Source organism: Mobula hypostoma, chromosome 9 (genome assembly GCF_963921235.1).
Source record: "Mobula hypostoma chromosome 9, sMobHyp1.1, whole genome shotgun sequence".
In the NCBI taxonomy this organism is placed as follows: Eukaryota; Metazoa; Chordata; class Chondrichthyes; order Myliobatiformes; family Myliobatidae; genus Mobula; species Mobula hypostoma.
The window spans coordinates 111404679-111423330 of NC_086105.1; the positions used below are offsets into that span (position 1 = coordinate 111404679).

Below are 18652 nucleotides of genomic sequence, written 5' to 3' on the forward strand. Positions count from 1 at the left end.
CATCAGGTGTGAGGTGCCCTCAGGGCTGCCGCATGGCCCAGTCCCACTCCTCTGGTTTGGGAATCAGCTGAGCTGTCTTCAGATTCATCTGGAGATCCAGGATGGAGCGGGTCATATGAATCACAACGCACAAGTCCCTGGACAACGGGAGCAAAGTTGCCCCCATCCTGATGACCACCTTTGTGTATGGCTGCATCAGGCCGTGTGCGTGGAACCTAAATACATGGGCACCAAGTACCACCCTGTGCCAAGGTTCTATCTGTCCATGGTGTTGCAAAGGATGGGTCTGCCCTCCGTGCCAGCCAGCTGGACATTGTCGGACTACCTGTCCTCCGTTGAAAGGTTCTTCCAGACCAACACCTTTGACCGAGACCTTGCCCGGCAGACAGTGGAGAAGGGCCCTCCCAGTCAGATCCCTCCTGCATCACTCCCTCATCCCACTGATCACGGGGTGACCATAGCAGCCAAGAGGCAGCAGCTCACCTCTTTGCGGGCTGTGGGTTTGCAAAGAGGGCCTGGAGAAAGATGCAACGAGGCCTGCGTCGCGTTTCATCCTGAGTGGCTGTGTAACAGAGGACTCCCTGATCTGCGGGCTGGTCCCAGGGACACACGTGGAGACAGACATCGCGTGCTGCTGGCAGATTATCAGCTCGGTGAAAGCCGCTCTGTGGTCGGCCCAGGTCTTGTTCGTCTACCAGCACGTTGAGATGTCCATGGAAGAATGCTTTTGACTGGCACTTCCCGGGCTGCAGGAGTGCGTGCTGAGGGATGCGGTGAAGCTTAGTGTGCAGCTCAGATGGGATGGACCATGGTGTAGGGTTCTTCCCCTACTGGAGAGAGGGGGATAGATGGAAGGAGAATTATTGTAATAGCTGGAATACCACACCAGAGAGTCACATGAGTGTTATTAATGTGTATAAATCTGTATGGAAAACATTGACCATGCATGTAAAGAATGAAATGGCATTGAACTGTTTATTCCTGTAATTTCTTAAAATTATGAATAGTTTATTTTGTTCAATTAAAAAAAACTCAAACCCCTCTCCACCACCGCCGCCCTGCCCCATCTGTATGTATTCTATACACAGATGTGAATGAGATTGTAATTGAGGCCTGAATTAGTCAGTACAGATGTTGTGCCTTTTACCATCTCTTGAGCATTGTGAAGTTTGGATGAAAGGAGCCTTTCTTTGCATCAGAGGGTGAAATTACATTCTAACCCTTTTTCATTAGCCCGTTGGTTTCTCTTACAGATCCTTGCAGCTTTACCGTACGACTGGAAGGGACTTCACCTCCTGGCCTTTTCCTGCACCCGAGTTATATTCATCCCACTCTTTTTGCTGTGTGTGCTCCCAAGCGACCGGCCAGTTTTCAGCCACCCAGCCTGGCCGTGTGTCTTTTCTTTGCTAATGGGAATTTCGAATGGCTATTTTGGGAGTGTGCCCATGATCTTGGCAGCTGGCAAAGTCAGCCCGGAGCAGAGAGAGCTGGCAGGTAAGCAACAGCTGCTTCACTTGCATCTGCTTTCTCAGAGTCACCGATAAAAGAAAATTGATTTTGCCATGGCAACCACCATGCCTGCTATTAGAAGCAGCCACTTCAATGTAGGAGAAAAACACTATTACAATTGGATCTCAGGTGGATTTGTGCTACTCTAAACTTGAAAGGTCATCAATTTATTGATTGTTGTTCCTGGCAGTCTTAAATGATTCACTCTGTTCTGCTTGGTCCAGAACCAGCCTGCTTATTTCCTCTGTTTCATATACAGGACCACCACTACAACGAGGCTCAACTGTAGAGTGAAATTAAAGTTGCAAAAACATCTTAGAACATTTCAAACAAGCATTGCTGTTATGGTATAATATTCAAAAATTTATTAGGACAGAAAACCAAAAGCCTGGTCAAAGAGGTGGTCTTATACGAGGAAAAGGATACTTCAGAGAGGAAGAGAAGTTTAGGAAAGTAATTCCAGGACTTAAGGGTATAGCAGCTAAAAAGCCCTGCAGTCCATAATGGAGCTGTTAAATCCAGGGATTAGCTGAAAACACAGATATAGAGGAGCATGGATTCTTGGAGGATCAATGGTATGGAGATTACAGAGGAAGAGAAGACCATGAAAGAATTTTATAAGAATGATAACAAATTAAAAATTGATGTACAGCTTGACTAGAAGCCAAAGTAGGTCCGTTTTAATAAGGGCGATAGATGAACAGAACAGTGTGAGCTAGGACATGCTGAACAATGATTTAGATGACCTCAAGTTTATCGAGGGAAGAACAAGAGTAAACAGCCAGCAGCACACTTGAGGAGTCCAATCTATAGACAGCAAAACAGCCGCTGAATTTCAGATGAATTGTGGTAGTGGAAGAGTTGGATTATGTTTCATGGGCTGCCATGCTCCTCATAGTGGAAGGAAGAGTTGAAGGAACAGCAGCATCATTAAACATCGCATTGAAGATTTTGTAGTTAGTTATGTGCTTATAAATTTTACCAAAATAAAAACCTTTCAGATCTGTTGGTTGACCAATTTGAGCAGTTGCAGTTCTCATCTCCAGTCAAGTTTATTGTCATATGTACAAGTAAATGTATGCACAGGCCCAATAAAAATCTTATTCGTAACACAGCTTCACAAGCACATTGCATCATACAACCAGCATTCTCAAGAATACATAAATTAAACATAACCTGTACACGTTTTTAAAAAAACACAATTAGAAAAAGAAAGTCAATTTTAGTGTAAAGTGATCATAGTGTTGCTAAACTACATCGATCAAGGTTTTGTCAGTTGGTTCAAGAACCAAGTGAACGAAGGGAAGTGCAGTAGATGTTCTTGAACCTGATGTTGTTGAACCTCAGGCTCCTGTACCTTCTGACCAACAGTTGCTATAAAAAATGACATGGCCTGGATGGTAGGGATATTTGATGATGGATGTTGTCTTCTTGAAGCAGCATCTCCTATAGGTACTACCACAATAGACATCTTTTGGAGACGCTTTTGGTCAAATGGTCTGCTGGCCCAATGTGGGGCTTGATATTTTATGTGCTGAACATCAAAGGGCAACTCCATATTTACAAAGTGCGGACCTTGCTTTCTTTGAAATTACACACAAACATCACATTTCCCGATTCGCACGTACACCACAGACATCCAGGAGAATTTTAATCAGCATTGTCTGGTCTGGGATTCACGGCTTTTTGGAACCCACTGTTCAGAGCTGCACTCCAAATTAAGTCCACAATACATATTCAGATGTGAAGAATAGTGGCCAAAGTCATTTGCTAAATGTAAACGTGCTAATCCCAAAAATCACTCCAAAAGAGTCCATAACTCTCTCGGCTGTTTACTTTGTTGTGTACTTGAGTTGTCATACCAGACCATGACACAACCAGAAGGGATATTTTTAACAGTACACAATTTGAAGGTTGTTGGAGTGTTCACAGACAAGCCAAACCTCCAGAGAGAGTGAAAACACTACCGTGCTTTTCCTTCTGATTGGATCGATGTGCTGGATCTAGGACAGGTCATGCAATATGATAAAGCCCAGGAATTTACGTCAGCTGATTGTCTCCACTGCTGATCCCCTAGTGTTGTTCCATTGATAATAAAGAGGCACATACTGTCTGGAATTTATTATTGAGATACTCGTATCTAAAGACTCAGAGACCGTTCAGTCCCAGATTAAGCACTCCCAATGCAAGGTCCTCCATCAGAATGTTGTTAATGAGGAAATGATTTGCTATGGCTAAAGAATTGCAGGTAATGTATCTACACCAAACTAGAAACTCATTGGCAGTGTGCAACATTCTTTGCACTTTTAAAGAAATATTTTTTTGGATGGAATAGGGTATACAAAAGGTAGCAGACCCAGCCCCATCAATTAACACAGATTGGCTGGCCATCTATTGCAATACTGGTTTGGGGAGTTTGCTGTGTTCAATCAATTGTTGCGTTTCCAGCATTACAATAATGTCTGCACTGTAAAATATGATTTGGGACATATACAGAGCTCATAAAAGAGGCCAAAGGAGTTCAAGTCTTCCCTTCAATTTCCTTGGTTTGTAAGTTTACAAAGTCTGTTCAGTGTGTTAATCCTAGTGGCCTGGATGTTGTGATCAGTATTGAGAAAATATTGCTTTCTACAAAGCTGCAGTACAGCTGCAATGAATTGAATTTTCCCATCCCCTTGTCACTCACTTTTGCCCACTCTCTCACTTAGTGAAGCTGTGGTATCAGGCAGGGTTCTTCCTGATTTGTCCCACCCATTGACCCTTAGCTAAAAGCAAGCTTTCGTTGAGCGTGGGTGATTCGAAAGCATTTAGTCTGTGTTTTATGCTTCTAGGAGTCAAAGAAACCCTCACCATTCACTCTCAAGGCTTACAAAGAAAAAATATTTTCATTCAATAGACCATCTATTTTGATAGCTCTCAAGTTCCATTTAAATCTGGGCCCACAGTTCTTACAGGGTCACAATTCTGTGCTTGGGCAATGACAGCTGCAGATGAACAATGCCCAACACCACTCAATGCAGTGGAAGCCCTTGGTCAGAAACCCAACTTTCCTTCAGCCGCATTAATGTTCTTTGAAGATTCGGCATGACATCTAAAACCTTGACGAACATCTATAGGTGTGTGGTGGAGAGTGTATTGACAGGCTGCATCACAGCCTGATATGGAAACACCAATGTCTTTGACTGGAAAATCCTACAAAAGAATAGTGGATTTGGTCCAGTACATCATGAGTAAAGCCCTCCCATCCACTGAACACATCTACATGAAACACTGTCATTGGAAAGCAGCATTCATCATCAGAGATCCCTGCCACCCAGGTCATGCTCTCTTTGCACTGCTGCCATCAGGTAGAAGGTACAAGAGCCTCAAAGCTCATGCCACCAGATTCAAGAATGGTTACTACCCCTCAGCCATCAGGCTCTTGAATACAAGGGGATAACTGCACTCAACTTCACTTGCTGCATCATTGAAATGTTCCCGCAACAAATGATCTCACTTTCAAGGACTTTATCTCATTATCTCATGTGCTCATTATTTATTGCAAATTATTTATATTGACATTTGCTCAGTTTGTTGTCTTCTGCACTCTGGCTGATCTTTCACTGGTCCCTTATGGCTACTTTCCTACAGATTGGCTGAGTATGCCTACAAGAAAATGAATCTCAGGGTTGTACATGGTGACATAGTTGTACTTTGATAATAAAATTTACCTTGAATTTTTCATCTGAGAAATGGCGATAGAAGCATTGACAGGTGCAGCAGAATATCTGTTTCCAAGACAAAGAATAAACAAATATAAGAGGCAGTTAAAGGGTAAGTTACCTCTGTGTAAAAAAAAATAAGGAGTTGAAATTAGATTAATAAGCCCAATGGTCTCTTTCTGTGGTATAATGTTCTGTGATTCTCTTCTGTCCCTTAGACTTGTGGCTGTAGCAGTAGCTCCAGAGTGTCCAGTGCAGAGTAAACCTAAGGCCTACCTCCAAGTGAATCAGATGCCTGCAGAAGATTTGTGTTCCAAATTCCAGTGATGCAAAGATTGGCATGTTGTCAGAATTGTCATTTATGTTCAGCTAGCGTGAAGCAGATTGCAAAGCTGTACATAAATATTCAGACCAAGTTTATTCTGAGAATGATTTCCATGAAATAATTACATCAGCATGAGTGATGGTTGAGTGACACTCTCCAGGTGGGATTGATAAGGGGAGTGAAAAACTGACTTTAGCTGAAGTTCAACTGATAAAGGTTCTCTTTTCTGGAAGCTTAGACAAGACCGGTTTGATGGATTTCATCCAAAAAGAATCCAAAACAGACATTCTTAAGTTTGCAGTTTCATTTATTTTCTTGGCCATTCTACCATTTTATTGTGAATGCAAGAAAGCAGTGTTTCAAACACTTATACTGTGATTTCTTGAAGCCCAGAGACCCAGGCACTTCAGTTTAAACTATTCTACAGTTGATAAATATTTTAAATGGGCTACAACAAACCAGTATGGGGTGACTTCCTTGTACCTTGGGGTGACTGACTCCACAGTGTGAAATATCTTGAATATTTCCAGAGGTGTCTCCCAACCCACACTGGCATCCAATACAAAGTTAATGCTACTTCAGGAGTAATGAGCTCCAACTCATGTTGGCCATTCAGGTTCCATCCCAGAATCTTTTGTCATAGTCATCTAAAATACCAAACATTTTAAATTCTGGGCACATTCATCTAATGGGGTTGGCAATTGTGTGCTTGAGTGCAGCTTCAGAATGACAAGCACCCAGAGATCTCTGTTAGCTGTAGGGAAGGCAATGCCAGAAATTGACCAGAAACCAAGAATGAATTCCTCCCCCCATCTTTCCTCTCTTCCCGCTCTGACCTTTTGCCTCTTCTCAACTGCCTATTACTTACCCCTGGGTCCCTTCCTCCTTTCCTTTCTCCAATGGTCCACTCTCCTTTCCTATCAGATCCCTTCTTCTCCAGCCTTTGACCTTTCCCACCCACCTGGCCTTCAACTATCACCTTCCACCTAGCTTCCTTCCTCTCCCCCCCCCCACCTTTTTATTCTGGTGTCTTCCCCTTCCTTCTCAGTCCTGAAGAAATGACTCAGCCCAGAACACCGACTATCTATTCATTTTCATGCACGCTGCCTGGCCTGCTGCGTTCCTCCAGCATTTCGTCTGTGTTGCTATGAATTTTAAAAAGTCAAAGCAATGTTGAACCAGAGGTGTGGTAGGTCAACCAAACAGAGTGTTCTGAGCTGGATGAGACTCGTGAAGGATATTGAATGAGATCAGGTTTGTGTGCTGTAGTGACCAGCTGGAAGACATTCATTGTCTCTTCCATTTTTTACAGGTAACACCATGACTGTGTCCTACATGTCTGGACTAACTCTAGGATCGGCAGTGGCCTACGTCACATTCAGCTTGACCAGTATGTCTCACACTTCATGTATTCACACTGAAACAATCAACAGTTCTTTCACCACAAGACTCTAAACAAAGGCTCTCTTCACAATCTGACTAGGGGTGAGCAAATGTATAGAATTTCAGTTCCATTGACTGTGTGGCTTGGATAAAGACCATAAGACCATAAGGTATAGGAACAGAATTTGGCCATTTGACCCATCGAGTCTGCTCCGCCATTTCATCATGGCTGATCCATTTTCCCTCTCAGCCCCAGTCTCCTGCCTTCTCCCAGTATCACTTCATGCCCTTCAAGAATCTATCAACCTCTGCATTAAATATACCCCATGACCTGGCCTCCACAGCTACCAGTGGCAACCAGTTCCACAGATTCACCACCCTCTGGCTAAAGAAATTTCTCCTTACCTCCATTCTGAAAGGACACCCCTCCATTCTGAGGCTGTGTCCTCTGGTCTTAGACTCACCCACCATGGGAGACATCCTCTCCACATCCACTCTGTTGAGTCCTTTCAACATTCGATAGATTTCAATGAGGTTACCCATCATTCTTCTGAATTGCAGTGAGTAGAGGCCCAGAGCCATCAAACGCTCCTCATATGATAAGCCTTTCAATCCCAGAAACCTCCTTTAAACCCTCTCCAATATCAGCACATCTTTTCTTAGATAAGGGGCCCAGAACTGCTCACAATACTCCAAGTGAGGCCTCACCAGTGCTTTATAAAGCCTAAACATTACATCCTTGTTTTTACATTCTACTCTTCTCTAAGTGAACGCTAACATTGCAATTGCCTTCCTCACTACCAACTCAAACTGGAATTTAACATTTAGGGAACCCTGTGCGAGGATTTTCAAGTCCCTTTGCACCTCAGACTTTTGAATTTTCTCTCCATTTAGAAAATAGTCTACTCTTTCATTTCTTCTGCCAAAGTGCATGACCCAACACTTTCCAACACCATATTCCATTTGCCACTTCTTTCCTCAATCTCCTAATCTATCTAAGTCCTTTTGTAGCCTCTCTACTTCCTTAAAACTACCTGCCCTTCCACCTACCTTCGTATTGTCAGCAAACTTGGCCACAAAACCATCAATTCTGTCATCCAAGTAACTGACCACTTAAAAGAAGCAGTGCCAACACAATCCCCTGTAGAACACACTGGTTACTGGCAGCCAACCAGAAAATTCTCCCGTTATTCCCACTCCTTGCCTCCTGCCAATCAACAATGTGCTATCCATGCTAATATCTCTCCAGTAATACCATGGGCTATCAACTTGTTAAGCAGCCTCATGTGTGGCACCTTGTTAAAGTCTTCTGAAAATCTATGTACATAACATCCACAGTTTCTCCTTTGTCCGTCCTGCTTGTTATTTCTTCAAAGAATTTCAACATTTTTATCAGGCAAGATTTTCCCTTAAGGAAACCATGCTGACTATGGCCTATTTTATTATGTGCTCCTAAGTATCCTGGTGAAGAATGGAGTGACAATTGTGATTTTTCATTCCTCTGGAACCATGTCAGAATCAATTATTTCTTGAAAGATCATTACTAATGCCTCCACAGTCTCTTCAGCCACCTCTTTCATAACCCTTGATGTATACTCTCTGGTCCAGGTGGCTTATCTACCTTCAGACCTTTTAGTTTCCCAAGAAACTTCTCCCTAGTTATGGCAACTTCACCCACTTCTGTCCCCTGACACTCTCAAACTTCCGGCATATTGCTAGTGTCTTCCACAGTGAAGACTGATGCAAAATACCTATTAATTTTGTCCACCATGTCCTCATCCCCCCAATACTACCTCTCCAGCAACATTTTCCAGCCATATGATATCTACACTCACCTCTCTTTTACACTTTATGTATCAGAGGAAACTTTTATTATCTTCTTTTATATTATTGGCTATAAAGCTTTGAAGTCCCTACCCAACCCAAACCAAGCTGATCCCCTCCACCGTGGAGAGGCTTTTGCAATGTCACTTCCTGTGCAACATGAGCTTTGACAGCCAAGTTCACCTTGGTGTCTGACGTTGTGCTTTATTCCTCAGTTATTTCTTGGGTTTCACTAATCAGCTCAACAGTTCATCTTCCGACCACTGGTTCAGGTATTTCCAGTTGAGCCACGAGACTGAATGTAAAAAACCCTCCAGTTCACTGTTTCCACAAGGTTTATGTTAATGCTAATTATATTAATTTGTTCCTACATAACATTTAAGGCATAATAAGGAATAGCAGTGTTTGCTGCCAACAAGGGGAGCACATGGGCTCCTTGCAGACAATGGTGGAAATCGAATCCCGATCGGTAATGGCTAGCGCTATCAAGCAATCTCTGTTGAACAGAGATGAGGAGGGATTTCTTTAGCTAGGGGTCATAAATCTGTGGGATTCACTGCCACAGATGGTTGTGGAAGCCAAGTCATATTGAAAACAGAGATTGACGGGTTTCAGATTAGTAAGAGCGTCAAAGGTTGTGGGGAGAAGGTAGGAGAATGGAGTTGATTGGGAAAATAAATCAGCCATGATCAAATGGCAGAGCAGACTTGATGGGCTGAATGGCCTAATTCTTCTCCTATGTCCTAAGGTCTTATGGTCTTCATTTCACTCAGGCCAGTTTCAGTCCTAATCTGACATTCAGCATTGACCACAATAAATGTAGCTATCTAGGTTCAAAACTATGAAAGACTTTGGAAAAGTAAATTAGCAGAAACTACTTCCCACGGCATTAGGATAGTTGTCCAATGAAGCAGAGATGGCATGAGGAAAGATAGTTACACAGTGAGGTGTTACAGTCTGGTGTTCACTGCCTGTTACGGGGCAGAAGCAAATTAACTCGTAACATTCAAAGGGGAATTGGAGGACTTCATGAAAGATAAGATTTATAGCGCTATTGGAAAAAGGGAAGGAGAGTCAGATGCGTTGGATTGTTCTTATAAAGAGCTGACACAAGCGCAATGGGTACAGTGCCTCTCTGCCTCCTGTTCCATTTTCATTTTGTGCTTTTATGTCTTTAGATTTCAGAGATTAGTGCAAAACCATCCTAAAATATTCATGATTTAGAACTTTACTAATTTAAAATTATCTGTTTATGTCACTTCAACAAACAATGTACTTTTATCAATTATTCAGTGTGTCTTCCCATAATCCATCCAGATATGCAAAATCATATTCTCTTAAGAGAAATGTCTGTGAAATCCATTCTCTCTCTCCCAATTGTTCTCCCCTGAAGGTGCTGACATGCTGGTGAGCAGCTCCATTCTCCTGAGAGCTGTCAATGTTTTCTGAATGCCTTCCGGGAGGTTTTATCACAAGACCTCCTGTTTAAAATCATCTCTGCCCACCCACACTCTCTATATTGGATATCTGAATGCCCCTCATCAAATAGGTTCATGTCAGCCAAATGTAAGATTCTCGACTCTTTTCCTGATGTTATGATTCTTGATTATCAAAATCATCATGTATTTACTCAGGGGTCTTTAATGAATCTTTTGTGCTACCGGTTAAAGTCAATACCAAAAGACATATGCTATTTAAATAACAAGCTAATAAGTTGAACACAAGATAGAGCAAGACAGACACCAAATTGTTTTACAGCTAAATTTAAATAGTGTCTCTACAAACAACAGGTACAGAATTCTTCCTAAATCAGGGTGTGTGTTGGGAAGTTCCACGTGTACTGTCCCAGCTACTAGATGTGTGTTTGTTCATCTGATATTTAGGTGCAGATTCAACGCTTACTTTCAAAAGGTAATTTGATCAATACTTGAAGAAAAATACAAGGCTTTGAGAGAGGATAAGGGATACTATTAAATGGTTGGCATGATAGCACAGAGATTGTGGGCAGAAGGGCCTGTTCCAGGGCTGAACTCTTCCAGATTCTATTAGATAGCTTTAGGAAGGTCCAGGACTGGCACGATATGCTAAATGGCCACTTTCTATATTGTATTTCTGACTGGGCATAACCTAAAAAGATAAATGACCATCCCTTCATCTGTTAAAACTATGCCATGATATCTTACTGTGTATTCAGTAAATGATGGAATCATCCATCATGAAAATGATGTGTAGATTCAACCGGAAAGAAATTATAATAAATTATGTGCAAGGATTCTCCTGTGATTGGTGTGCATTAAGGTGTGGTTATTTTCCCTTGCAGGGTAAATGAAGAAATACTAAGGGATATTTAATTCGTCCTACAGAAACATTGCTTGTTGCGTGCCATCTCAGGCTCATAGACTGCTTTCCCCAATCTGTCTGGAACTTCCTTTAGGCTGTGCTTGTCCTCTAGGATTAGATGGGATCTTCAGCGAGGACAAGAAGTGTTTGAAGATGCCTCAGGAAGAAAGGTCACTCATTGAAATCACGGATAGTCTTTTCAGCATCCTAAAACTTTATCTTAGAGTGCCTGATCATTACCATTTTACCATTTTTTTGTCGACTATTTTACAGTTTGTATGTCTACCTACAGAAGAACTCCTTTCTTCTTGGTAACTGAATCTAGCCTGGAAGAAGTGAGGGAGAAGGTTGTAATTTTGCGATATAATATTTGGTGGTATTTTCCACAGGAGGTTAATTGGCTTAAACAGCAAGTCTTTTGATCCATTGTGATTTCTTGATGACTGTGTTAGTATATCTGCACAGTATTTCTAAAAAAAAAATCACCAGAATTAGGCTCCGTATATTCATCAGATGCATTTACATATGGTTTTATTTTGTTCTATAATATTTGAGTGGAGACTGTCAATCATGATTATGGACATAGTGAGACTCCCATTGTTCATTTACATTTACAGTGTAGCTAAACTCTTACCTGGTAACAGTAAGTATACAAGTTTTAATGCTTCATTATTCAATGAATGATGGGGTGTACCCCCATATCAAACAGGAGGAATACCTGTCATTCTTTCTCAGCCCATTAAATATACTTATTTAAAAAATTTTTCCGCAATTCACCCTCAAGGAGTTCTTACCCACGTTAGTAAGTTTTGAGGACCACAACATCACATTAAAGTCCTATCTTCTTTCATTGAGGCTAAATGCATGCATGAAAGATAGCCTAGGTTATGCTGTGAGAAAGATGAACTAAGACCACACCAGTTAGTGATGCTGCCTTACAGCTCTGGAACCAGTAAGCCGGGATCAGTCCTGACCTCAGACGTTGTCTGTATGGAACTTGCTCATTCACCCTGTGACCAGATGAGTGTCCCTTGGGTGTTTTGGTTTTCTCTCGCATCCCAAACACATGTTGGTAGACCTCTGTAGGTTCCCTCTTCATGTAGGAAAGTGACAAAAATAATCCAAGCATAGTTGGTGGGCATGTGAATGGAAGCAAGTTGCAAGAATCCTGGGAAATAAGGAGGGACTTGGATGGGAATGATGGGATTGCTCTACTAAGAGCCTATTATGGTCCTAATGGATGAAATGGCCTCTTTCTGTGTCATAATGAGTAAGAACAAGAGTGGAAGGGGCTTAAATATATTTAAAAAACGCAGGTGTAAGAAATCTAATGAAAGAAAACACTCAGCAGGTCAGGCAGCATCTGGGGAAAGGGAAACACAATTAGTGCTTCAGGCCTGAGACCATCCAGCGGAACTCAGTGAGAAGGGGCATATCTGGAGCATTAGCATCAACAGGGTTTGACTGGCCTAAAGGTCTCTTTCTGTGGTGCACATTCAATGCTGAAAAATTGTCTATAGGTATTACTTCATCCTTGAAGTCTATGACCTGACAAGGTTAAAATTTGACACTGGATTAAACATTTTATGAAATATACAACTGAGATCTTTTAAGGAGCCGGCTAAAATCCTGTTATTACAGTATAATCATTCCGTTCAAATATAAACACTAACAGCTTACCTGTAATACTTTTTAGAGGTAATAAACTGTAAATGTTTCCCCGTCTCTGATGCTTTGAAAATAGAACTAAGTCTGAAGTAGCAATTCTTATTTACCCTTTGCTCATGACTCTCAAACAAAGCTCAAAACCCTGAGTCAAGCTAGAAGCTGAAGCTTCTGACAGTTCGGTCTAATGGTCACCCCCTTCCTGGAATACTCAAAGAAACAGAAATGGGCCTTTCAACCCCACAAGCCTGATCTTCATTTACTTCTTAAACCTCAAAGTTGGAAGACAACTAAAGTCCATGCAAAGTTGAACATGACAGTCTAAGCTAATACTGCTGTTAGATCCCAAACAGTTCTATTTATTTATTTATTGGGATAAAGGTGGAATAGGCCCTCCCAGCCCGTCAAGCCACACCGTCAAGCAACACTGATTTAACCCTAGCCTAACCACAGGACAATTAACCTACTAACAGGCATGCCTTTGGACTGTGGGAGGAACTGGAATGCCTGGAGAAAGCCCATGTATTCCATGAGGAGGAGGACGCACAAACTTCTTACAATTTATGCTGAAAATGAACTCCGAACTCTGATGCCCAAATCTTCAGTTGTCTAGCGCTAACCGCTACGCTATGGGGGTCTATGGAACCCCTTGAAGACTCATGTTATTATCCGATTTAATTGAGCATCTCTTAGATAGCTCCTGTGGTTGTACTTAATAATTTTTTTCAAAATTGTAACAAGACGAGTTGGGAATCATTGTAGGCGGAATAACACCTCTGAAAACAAGTGTTGCAAATTGGCTGAGATAAAGCCGGGAGACAGATTTTTGTCCCTAAGATTGTGCTGCATTGTCTGAGAGGGGCTCCTCACATCTACAATTTGTACCCCCTTTAAATTGTAAGTACATGGGTTACACTACTATTCTGTGCCAAATCTTGTGTGTGTCATCTTGCCTTGTGCGTTGAGGTAAAAGACATAATATATAGTGCCAAAATTGGAGTGACGTTTAACATACTAGTGTTGACATGGGTTTCAGATTTTATGTATGGTTAATGTTCCCGTGCGGTCTTGTGGAGGAAAATGGCATTGGGGCATTTAAGAATGCAAGCACGAGGAAATCTGCAGATGCTGGAAATAAAGCAACACACACAAAAACTGGCTGGAAGTTAGTCCTGACGAAGGGTCTCGGCCCGAAACGTCGACTGTACCTCTTCCTATAGATGCTGCCTGGCCTGCTGCGTTCACCAGCATTTTTTGCATGTGTTGGGGCACTTAAGGGTTAGTTGGATATGTTACATGAGGGAAATGTGAATGCAGTACTATACATAGGGTGAAGTGAAGCAGGATCTTGCAGAGCATAAACACCAGCATAGACCTCTTGTGCCAAATGGCCTTTTTCTGTGCTGCAAACTAATAGTATTTGTGCTTACAGTGAATATAGAAATACTGTGTTATTGATCTTTGTTTCAGCTAAGTATTAGCCAATTCTGATTATACAGTTCCACTGTGAGCCAAAGAGCCCATCTATTTGTGACTGGACCATGAAATATAAGTGCTTGCCCTTGACTAAGCATGCAGTGATCACCACAGCAAAGACACTGTAAGACCAGAAGACATAGGGACAGAATTAGGCCATTCGGCCCATCATTCCGTCATGGCTGATTTATTATCCCTCTCAACCCCATTCTCCTGCCTTCGCTCCGTAACGTTGAAATGTTGAAGGGGACAGGGAATCCATGTACTGGCTGGGCCTGGAAATCTCCAGTTTTACTGGAGATGAAGCCAAAATGACTTTTTCTTCTCTCTTTTAAATGATTTGTGATACACTTAAAACTAACACAGGCAGAAAGCATTAGATTAATCTTCTTTGATACCAGCTTCAATATTTATTTGACATTTGAAAAATTTAAGAGTGGTATTCTAGCTGATTCTACTACTGAGTTAATTCCAGTTACATTTTATTAGCTAGTAGTGGTGAGTGATTGTTGCTGTCTTTAGAAGTAGAGTGTGCCTTGTACTTTATTATGAAGTATTAACAAAAGGGGGAGTTTATAGGAGATGGTTGGTGATGATTGTGCTGCTTTGATAATGAGTAGATACTAGGTTGCACAGAACACACAGTTATATACCCCAGTCAATAAAATGCAATAAATTGCTCCTGTTATGCCTCTGGCAGGTCTCAGATGCCCATGTCCCTGGTACCCTTCCTGGTGAGACTTCTCAAGTTTCCAATCCTTTGTCTTTCACACTTGGTCTCCACACCAGTACTAACAAAATGTCCAGTTCATGACAGCTGAGCATCAGAGCTCTATATTGCTATTGTCACCACCCCTGAGTGTATTGGTATCATTGACTTTGCCCTGCCATTTAAAATTAAGTGCAATGCAAAGCTGGCATTGAAGTCTTTCCAATGGTTAATATCCAAATTGCACTTGCAAAGATTGGTGACCTTTCGGATTAATGGCAAACCACTTTGACTAAAGGCCTCTGAAAGATAACACTAACATATTCAATAGTTCAATAGTTCCATTTAATATCAGAGAATATGTACAATATACAACCTGAATTTTTTATTCTTCGCAGACATCCACAAAAACTGAAGAATGCCCCAAAGAAGGAGTGACAGTAAAAATGTTACAGCCCCAAAGCCTCCCTACTCCCTCCCCACAGACAAGCAGCAGCAAAGCAACAACCCTCCCCCACCCTCATTTACTTCAGCAAAAAGCATCAGCCTCCACCCACTAAACAAACGCCCTCCAAGAAAGACCATGATCTGCAGTACCACAATAGCTAATTGTTCACCTGATAATTCGATATAGCACAGTCTCTCTCTCTCTCTCCCTTCCACCCGCCCCCCCCCCATAATGCTGATTTACGGTGTTAGGCTCTGTTGTGTTGCTTTATTCTGATTTCTCTGACTTGAGAATTGACAACAAACTCTTCCCAACCAACAAAAGAAAGAGAGAGAGTGCATGATTCACCGATTACAGAGCCCTCCAACAGCTGATACGCAGTTCCTGATGTTCCATTTTCTCCTGCCACACTGGCAGCACCAGCATTGAATCGGCTCGTCCACAGAGCGCAAAGCCTCGGAATCCCAAAGGCATGCTCGTGTGCTAGGCCATGTCCTTGGGATATTGAAAAACAGCTGGTCAGTGAGCCCCAGGAGCAGGTCCCATCGCCGTCTGAGTGTAGCTCTGTCCGGGTCTTCGACAGAACCCCATCCACCTTGAAAAGGGAGACGATAAAGGTAGAAATTAAGCTGTTTCCGCAGACAAACTCGAAGAAGTCATTGTCGAGCACCATTGTAGCTCCGCCCACATGATGATCCTTGTGCTAGCTCCTAGTAGACTTCCCCAAAGCTCCTCGATAAAGTTCAGTTCAATTTGACCACTCATAATCAATATTTCCACATATATTTTCCCAGCAGTCAGTTTATGCATTGGTTCTGCATTCTTCAGGCTAATTGTGAAGCCAGTGTTGCGAATCCAAATTTCACCAGCTGATTTTAATTTTAGTTTTATGCAACAATAAGATGAGGTTTAAGAGAGGTTTGGATAAATACATGGATGGGAGGGGTATGGGGGCTACGGTCCAGGTGTGGGTTGATGGTGCTAGGCAGAATATCAGTTTGGCTTGTTCTGTGCTGTAATGCTCTACGACTGATGAAATACGCCAGTTATACCTTAACATTTGTAGAGATGACCAAAGCTTGTAACCAAAATAGGTCACAGTTCACCTTTGTTTGAATTCACTTTATAGTCGACAGGGTATACATTACAACATCAAGTAGAACAGAATCTATTACATATCCTTATTTCCAGATGTTCAAAATTGTTTGTACATCATGTTGTAAATACACCCTCTGCCAGCTGCCTACACCTCCCAATTTCTGGCCTCTTGAATTGTGTCAGAATGAGCAAGAACTTCTCTGGATGACTGTAATTGGTTTCCAAACTGCTTGAATGCATCATCCAAAAATGTAAGTATATTAGACTAATTATCTTCAACCCTATAGAACTTCTGTACAAATCCAACAATCGTTTAGCTTTGTTTTCATGTGTTCAGAGATTCTTTTGTAGTTTTACTTCAGATTTGAATAATTAAGGAAGTGGGAATTTGAACAAAATGTTACTCACTATTTTTATAAGGAGTATGAAAATCCACAGAAGTTCTGAGGCGACCTTTATTCTGATTAATGTCCAACTTTTCTTGACAACCTTGTTAAGAAATTGTCACAATCCATTTGTTTTTCTTTTGGGCACCTCCTCCTTGCTGTGAGAGACAGTGCTAACAGGACAAAAGACAAATAAAATGTTCCTATTGAGAAGCATCTGTAATATGCAGATCGCTTGTGTTTGGAAAAGAATGTGTGTGCCTGGAACTTGTTGGGATTCTGGGCTTCAAGTCTATATCTGTTGTGGAGAAAATGATTGAGATCAGTCAGCCATGACGCTATCAGTGTATATTATGTGACCATTAAAAAGTGTCTTGGTGTTTTCTCTCCCTAATGGTCCCTACCTATCTGACAGGATCTCCTGGCCTTGCAATCAAATCCATAGTTTCTATGCAAATAGAAGAATTGTATCAGTACTTCTTTTAGCCTCTATACCAACAGGCACCTTCATGGTGCTATATTCTTACTGAGTGAAACGTGTTGGAGAACTTTTCATGTTTAAATTAATTTTATTAATGTTATATACTTTTGTTAATGTATGACGGAATGGAAAAGTGGGACCAATGGAGGTTTATGTGAAGATGGAGGCAGGTTTTTGTAGAGAAACATTGTCCTTTTGTTAATGGGATGAAAAGTTTGAGCCTGTTCATTCTGTTCAAAATGGCAACATAATATTTTCTTAGTGAGCAAAACGTAAACTGGTGGAAGAACTCAACACTTTAAGCCAGTGGTCCTCAACCACCGGGCCGCGAGGAAGCGATGTGATTTGGTGATATGAAACGATATGAGTCAGCTGCACCTTTCCTCATTCCCTGTCACGCACTGTTGAACTTGAACACCCCCCCGACCCCCATCGGCAGGTCCGCAAGAATATTGTCAATATTAAACCGGTCCACGGTGCAAAAAGGTTGGGGGACCCCTGCTTTAAGCAACATCTGTAAAGGCAAAGGGATGTTTCGGGTCAAGACCTTGCATCAGTACTGATAAAAGATTCTGATCCAAATTGTCAATCATCCCTTTGCTTTCACAGACGCTGTGTGGCCTGCTATTTCTCCCTCTGGTTTATCTTTTTTCTCCAGACTCCAGCATCTGCAGTCTCCTGTGACTCCAGTATTTTTCAATGCTTTTTCCTGGTTTCACCGACACACTGAGAAAGAACGCCAGCGACACCTAGTGGCTCCAATAAAAACACCAACAACAAACATATGTATTCCAAGGCCAATTGTATTTCAAGGAAGTACATAATAGTTGTTTTGCTAAAGCCTGGTGAGTGGAATTTCTTCAGGTTGAAATTTATTCAGTTTAGGATATTAAAAAAAACAATTCAAACCTACAGTGCTAAAGGGGTTAATAGGAACCCAACAGTGCTGTTGAATTTGTGAGATTTGTTTTTGTATTTCTGTGCACTCTTTTGCTGATAATAAACACAGAGCAATGTTGGAAAAACTAGATTTACTGGCAGCTTAATTGTCATATTACAATCACAATTTTGGTTCTTCATAAAATGATCTCATCACTGTACTGGCCTACAATTCAAAGACTGTTAATTGATGAAGATTGATTGAAAGTAATTGTCTTAATGACTGTTGCAATCCTTTGACGTTTTGTGGCTTTTCTGTCTATTGTCATAGCAACCAGTGCATGTGCATTACTAAGCCACAAGAGTAATTCAATTGCTTGCCATCTAAGAAATAAAAAGCCCATGTACTGTTCTCATTTGAACTTTAG

The 18652-nt window shown here is 41.6% G+C and overlaps 1 protein-coding gene across 5 annotated transcripts in view; it reads left to right on the plus strand.

Annotated features, from left to right (window-relative positions):
* slc29a4a (solute carrier family 29 member 4a) overlaps window positions 1-18373 on the plus strand; it is a 248061-nt gene extending 229688 nt beyond the window's left edge. For 4 of the 5 annotated variants that reach the window (XM_063058912.1, XM_063058911.1, XM_063058910.1 and 1 more), the window contains 3 exons: window positions 1254-1494; window positions 6848-7020; window positions 11063-18373. In XM_063058912.1, coding sequence (XP_062914982.1) covers window positions 1254-1494; window positions 6848-6990 — 384 coding nt within the window. In that variant the 3' untranslated portion in view covers window positions 6991-7020; window positions 11063-18373. The remainder of the gene's footprint in view (window positions 1-1253; window positions 1495-6847; window positions 7021-11062) is intronic. The other variant, XM_063058914.1, reaches the window with a different exon arrangement.
* The last annotated feature ends 279 nt before the right edge of the window (window positions 18374-18652 follow it).